This window comes from Nelumbo nucifera, chromosome 1 (assembly GCF_055504915.1).
Source record: "Nelumbo nucifera cultivar China Antique chromosome 1, China Antique-T2T, whole genome shotgun sequence".
Classification (NCBI taxonomy): domain Eukaryota; kingdom Viridiplantae; phylum Streptophyta; class Magnoliopsida; order Proteales; family Nelumbonaceae; genus Nelumbo; species Nelumbo nucifera.
In genome coordinates, this window is record NC_142649.1 from 182,425,030 (window position 1) to 182,432,107 (window position 7,078).

The window sequence follows — 7,078 nt, forward strand, 5'->3', positions numbered from 1 at the left end:
TAGAATGGATTGGCAAAACATAATTCATATAATCGGCCTCATATAATTGAGATAAAGCATGAATGATAAAAAAGTAATAAAAAATATATAATATTTATATTTATCATATATGATATTAGCTTGCATCCAATCAAGATAACTCAAATAAACTCGACTTTAGTTAAGATAGGCCAAATTTAGGATCAAGGTTCACTTGAATCAATAACTACACTTTTATTTATTTATTGGTAGAAAGCTGAAAGCATGAGTAAAATTCATCAATGAGACAAGCTAGCTTAGCTCATTTAGTAGGGCCAGAAACAATTCTGATTCGAAACGCATGTGTCATGATCCTAAGTCCAATCCATTAATAATGTTCATATAACTTTGATATCTCAGTGAAAATACATCATTCCTAGCATGAGTGTATTATTAAATTAAATATCAGTGTTTTAGAACCGTCATTGACGGTGATGGTCGGGCCATTCTGCTCGAAAACTATCCACGCAATCAGTTTCACCCTTAACCTTTTTTTTTTTTTTTTTGGCCAAAATCCGTCAGTTTGGTCAGCAACCTGCTGATCCAATGATCGAACCGTCCATTTAAACCGGATGGTTAAAACTACTGGCCAAATAATTTCAGTTCCGAATCGATTTTTAAAACCTTGCTAAATACATATTAGATGAGTGATAGCGTCCTCATCATTAAAAAATAAGAATAACAAGATTAGTTGTCAATACATATAACTTGGGGGGGTATTTTTATTTTTTAAACAACACTAACGTCGGCATAAAAATATAATTCAAGTTATACCGTCTTGATCTTTCATTTAACATTTTTAATACAATTTTCCATTTTTAATTTTAGATCATCGTCATCTACTCATCATTCCGTACAGTCATAGCCTAAAGATTTATGCCTTCACCAAAAAATACTTAAAAATAATAATTACCTATCGAGAGCCGTGACGAAGTACTCTCTCGAGGACTTATCAATATTAGAAGGTTGGAACTTTTCATTAGTGCTTTCTTTGTTTGGTTTAAAGGTAGGAATTTTATATTGGCGGGTCTTATTCGAATCTTTGCATCTGCTGGTTTCTGGCTTCAAAGTGATATCATATGCCATTAGGCTTTTTTTGTTTTTTTTTGTTTTTTGTTTTTTTTTCTGGGGGGTTTAATTATGATGCCGAAAAAACTTGTAACCAGTCAAACAGGTATAAAATGGTAGCCAATAAGGTAGTATTTATCAAAATTCACGGCTGGTTTTGATTGATCAAAACCCTTTTTAAGGAACTATTAGCTTAGCCCAAGGTAACCCAGTAAGTCTTCGTTCAAACAAGTGAATACTATTTTGTTTAAAAACAATTTTATAAAATAGTTGGATAGGGTATTGGATAGTTAAAAAATATGTCCGAAAGATGAATATGGAAGAAACGTGAATGTTTAGAAATGGATGAGTGATAAAATTAGAAAAGACATGATTTTATAAGAAGTCATAAGAATGAACATAGAAATGATTTCGATAAGTGATAAAATTAGGAAAGAAATAGATTGAGATGATCTAATCACATGCATAAAAAGATCATTTACAACTAGAAGAAAAAATGATCTGTTATATGTGAACAAAGTGGAAGAGGTAAAGACAAGTGAAAGGCTTGGGAGGAAGTAATAGAAAGCGATTTAAAAGAACGTTAATTATGGATATAGCACTAAACAGAACGTCATGGTAAAACAAGTTAATGTAGCCGACTCGACCCTATATAATTGGAACAGGGCTTAGATGATGATGCTGAAGCTTTTCCTGAAGAATTTTTTGTTGTGTTTAGTTCTTGGGAAGGTTGCACTGGAAGACAAGGCAATTAGGTTTGGAGATATCTCACAGACTCATAATACAAGTGTATGGGTTATAAAATGAAATTTGGAAAGATGATTTCTATATAATATAGCATTAATTTGAAGGAAATTAAGACATCGCTGTTTATATTAAAAAAAAAAACAGCCTTAAACTATATCAAACAGATTAAAGTTCAGAAAAAAAAAAAGTAAACTAGGTCAGCAAAATGATTTCCCCCTTTTAACTATTCTATTTTAATATACAATGAAATAATAAATAAAGAACTCTTACATAATTAAATAAAAAATTATATTCATATAATCACCATTATTTTTTTTTTGCCAATTTGCACCTTTTTTTTTTTAAGTTGTAATGGCTGTTGGATAACCAGTGAAGTAGCTTAATTGAATGACTTTTTAAGTAGATGGTGACCTCCTTAATGGCTGATTGGCATACTGAGTTGATATTAATACCCATATGAATATTTTATCCACTAAAAGTCAAAGCAATAGCTAATGAGCTTTTCTTTCTTGGTCCAACCACTTCAGTTTTTAGTGTGCAGTACTTCCCTCATCTGCACCTGGACTGAGTGTAATTGTAAAAGTTTTAAATTTTAGCAATTTGGGTAAAATCACTAAGAAATTAATTATTTAAATACCAATAATTTAGCAATGGATATGGTATTAAATAGAATAGGCTTATTCATAATGATATTCTAAATTTTTTATCTGAATAATTAGCCGAAATTCCTGAATATTTGTCAAACAAATTTACCATACATTTTATGGTTCGTGTTGATGATCTTCACCAGTTCACCTAATCAAACTTTCATATAGTTTCAGGGACATGAAAACCATGGTTGGGTAGAGTGGTCTGTCTGGTCATCAGCTCAACCTACGCTGCCTTCTTAAATCCTAACCTCCCAGTAGCAACAGTTAATTAGATGGCTTCTCCCTACAGCTTTAAATGTTTTTGATAATGTATGAACCAAAGACACAATTAATCAATGGAAGAAAAGGGGAAAAAAAAACAAAGAAAAGGTCGAGCGGTTGCTCTCAAACACATCTCATCCTTGCTCCAACTGATTGTGCTGTGGTGTCAAGACAGATTAAGATAGATGAGAGAGGTACAGAGTTTAGTAGGTCGGACCGTTGGAGAACCGGCATATTTTATTCGATTTAGGGCAAAGGATGGATAAAAAAAAGGAGAGAAAAGAACGATAAAGACAAAGAAGAAAGAATGGTTTTGATTAATAAATTCTGTGCTCCAGAAACTTCTCCAAGAAAAAAAAAAAAAAAAAAACCTTAATTGTGAAAATTCATACACATGCAGGATTTACGTGGTAGAGATCAAATTCAGATCAGCACATTGATACTTTTACCCTCACTTTCTTAACCTCGTGCATGTTTCACATCAGAAACGGAGGGTAAAACCGTAAAGTTGAAAGTGAAAGACCATGACATGAAATCTTAACATTACGCTGAAAGATTCCTCGGTCCTCGCTTTGGGTGCCTACTTGCCCACCCATCTGGACATCTGGCTTGGTGTCGGTCTGCCTCAAGTCCCTCAACTTCGTCTCAGAATTGGATCAATCCGCTCACCCAGTCCGATTTTGCCAGGTGTCCATCGGTCATCGCCCCATCCCAAACCCAGACTAAGCTGACCACCACATGTGAGATCTGAGATGGCCCCGCCTCAGGCTGACAGCCTCGAATTTTATTAACAATGTTTTTTGGTATTATTTCTGGCCGTGTTTGGAGGACTTTGGAGATTGAACTTCGGATAAATAACTAAAATGAATTTGAATTTATATTCGTTTGTGGAACACGGTCATCAAACACTGCACCAACCTAATGCATCACCATTTGTTTAACATTGCTCCATTAATGATTCTCACGTCAAGCCACATCGAAACTGACATTTCGAATATTAACATATTCCATTGTCTGTGTGGACATAATGTATCAGCAGATCTGCTCTGAGATCGTGATTTGTTTAGATTTCAAATTGTTTTTTATCAAAATAAAATGAATTCGAACACTAAGATTCCACATCTGGATATGGGCTCCTTGAAAGTAAAAATGTATCTACGGCAGATTATTAATTATATACATGTTGGCTAAAGAAATCATCAAATCTCATGATTCTATAGATCTACCTGAGTCGTGGTTCAAATAGATTTCAAAGTACAAGATTCCATTTTCAGTCATGAGCCCATTTATTGCTACACTAAGCTCTAAGCACCACGTTCTTATTGTTAATGTATTGGTTTAACAAAATATAACCACAAGCCTACCAGACTAACGGCCCTGTTCTTTCTTTAATTTCTTTGTTTCCTCGACCAAAAAAAAAAAAAAAAAACATTTTGGAATTGACGTCCAACAGGATGAACCAAAGGACCTTAGAAATTGGCTAAAATGGTGTTTTTAATTGAGCAGAGTCGTGGTGGTTGAGTCAGGTATGATTTGGTATACTTAACAACAACATGCGTAAATCTCACGCCCATCAATTCAATACTCTTTTGCAGAGGAAAACAAGATTTGGTTTCAAAACTCTTGTTTTCTCGAATTTCAATGATTTGATTCAGGACCGATTTCTTAAATCTTAACAAGCTCGTGAGCAGTGAGCTTCCCCAACATAAAAATACCGGAATTAAACTAAATTATGACCAGGATCTTAGGATGGGCTGATGATGGCCTAGAACTGCACCAGAGCTTGGTATTGGACGAGGATGCAGCCAAATTCAATTTGGCTGATTTTTCTCCCACTCGTATTGCTCAGATGATAGAAAATTCCTACTAACAAATTCATTCATTCCAAAATTTATTTATGCTATCTAGTCTCTCTATACATTACACAACCCTGAACAGGGTGAACAATGAAAACCAATAATCCCACCATTAAAACTGTACATATTAGCCTCCCTGTTCTGGGTATCTCGCCTCAGATATCGCCGTCGACAATACACTCGGAATTTCGAATCCATTAAGTCTCGGATTGTTCCTTTTCCCTTCCTTAAAAAATCTAAGAATTAACAAATAACACAAGCATTTGGATTCTCTTCCACACTCTGGACATAGTAGTGAGTGGTCATGTGGGGATTATAAGCCTGGTAGGCCTTGACCAGGTTCTGGATCTGCTGCTCTACAGGATCTTTCTTGGGTTCTTTCTTGGGTTCTTCCTTCTTGGGTTCCTCCTTCTTGGGCTCCTCTTTCTTGGGCTCCTCTTTCTTCTTCTCAGGCTCTTTCGCAGGCCCTACAGAAACTATATCCGTGTGCCAGAGTTTGCGTAGCTTGCTCACCACGTCTACGGGATCCACGTCTCCGACGACTGTCAGTTTCTTCTCTTTCATGTCCATGGCGATGGAATCAATTCCTATAAATTCATAAAGGTGAAAAACGCAACAGTTATTTCGATAGCTTCAGGCTATTTTTTCTCTCAAAACTGAGATTTCTTACTTCAGTTCAATAAGAAAACAGGTAAAGATCATCTTGATACCTGCAAGGCTAGAGACTGCCTTCATGGCCTTCTGCTTGGCCTTGTCATCATGTAAATCCAACTTCAGCACCACCTTCTGTATCAATTAAAAAAAACGAACAAAAAAGTCTCAGTTAAGATCAAATCAAACTCCTGATGCAATCAAAGTTTCTGAAACTCCCACTGAATCAGAACAAAATGAAGTCCAACAAGAATAAGGAATCAAAGAATCGGATTTCATCGTCTGAAAAAGTTCTGAAAAACCAAAACTTATAAAGTGGATATCCAGTACGATTCCGAAAGAGCCCCAAAAGCAAAAAGAGGTAAAAGTGAAACATTTCCCGACAGCAATAATCTGAGCTTCTCAAAGAACACACACTCAACAAAACATCGCATGAATTCCAAAATTAATCGCCGAAAGAAAGAACCCCCACCCTTTCCAGAAAAATGGGAAGAAAAGGAGGAAAGAAGAAAACCATCCAAAAAAAATCATGAGATTCCTCAAGAAACAATTCAAAAGCCCCACGAAAAATCCACAAATCTACCTGCCCACAAGCCAAATCCCATCACACAGGAAAAAAGAAATATTCAGACCCCAGAAACATTAATGCTTATAATAAACAATCAAACTAAGAAATTAAAGCGAATCAGGACTGAAAAGAGATATCTGACCTTCATGTTTTCGGAACTTCAGTGATTTGACCAGGAAATGAGACGGTAATTGCAGAACGAAGATTGAAAAACAATAAATATTAAGCACAGAATAAGAAATCAGGAACTAAGACGTAGACGAGAAGAAGAAGACAACGACGACAAAGAGAAGCCTGAGCCGAGGCGGATGGCTTGCTGAACCAGCGATATATAATAGACGGGTTTGGAAAGGAGAAGAAAACTCAGTCAACGGAGCTGATTGACGGAGAGAGAGAGAGAGAGAGAGAGAGAGAGAGAGAGATGGAGAGAAGAGCAGCACACAGTGATTCAGTGAATCTAAGGCAGTTTCTACGAAGACACGGCAAGGCAGGCAACTTATGTATAGTCGTGCCCGTACATTATATATGGATGGAAGCGGTGAAGAAGCTCTCTCGAACACTTAACCATCCCGAGTCCCTCTTTTTTGACACCCTCTCACTCCTCCATCAGGCCGCCAGTCAAGTTTCCATATTTTGTTCCTTGACCTAATGGTCAAGTCACCCTTCTGTTTCACTGTGACGCGCATTTAGTATAAACTAAGATCGTCCTACATCTAAGCCGTTAGATCTCACAAAAAACTTGTATTATTGACAAAAACGAGGCCCCACACACTATAGGAACTTTGGACGGTTGCGGCTTTACACGTCATGCATTAGCGGATAACATAGATGACAGATTGAGCGAGGAGGGAAAGAGAAATTTGGAATTGTGGTTTTGGACTTCTTTTGATATCGACCGTCCGATGGGCCTTAGATTGATAGATGGGGTTGGATGTGATCTGAGAGGGACCAGAGAGGGTCACATTCTGGCACAGTTGCGTTGCGCTTCGATTCGTGGAACTGGAGCAGACGTCCTTTCTCTGAGATGTCAGCACGTAAGCTGTACCGTGCACGTGGAGACGTTGAGTCTCCTGTGGTGGAGAGATTTTTCACGAGCATTTCCGTAAGGCAGCGTTTGTTTCTGTCTGAAGAAAATGGACGAAATAAAAAGCAAAACATTAGCCGTAAAAGAGGTGGAAATTTGAAATATTTTAAACTTATTTTTCTGGTGACAAATTAACCGTGTATCGGTATCTTGGTGAACTATGAGTCTACGATGC

General features: G+C 36.7%; 1 protein-coding gene across 1 annotated transcript; it reads right to left on the minus strand.

Annotated features, from left to right (window-relative positions):
- Positions 1–4,608: 4,608 nt before the first annotated feature.
- Positions 4,609–6,423, minus strand: LOC104600212 (heavy metal-associated isoprenylated plant protein 39-like). The gene is made up of 3 exons (XM_010263048.3): positions 5,962–6,423; positions 5,311–5,386; positions 4,609–5,187 (listed from the first exon to the last, which is right to left on the minus strand). The coding sequence occupies exons 1-3, from the start codon at positions 5,965–5,967 to the stop codon at positions 4,844–4,846; spliced, it is 426 nt and encodes a 141-aa protein (XP_010261350.1). The 5' UTR covers positions 5,968–6,423; the 3' UTR covers positions 4,609–4,843.
- Between the last annotated feature and the right edge of the window lie 655 nt (positions 6,424–7,078).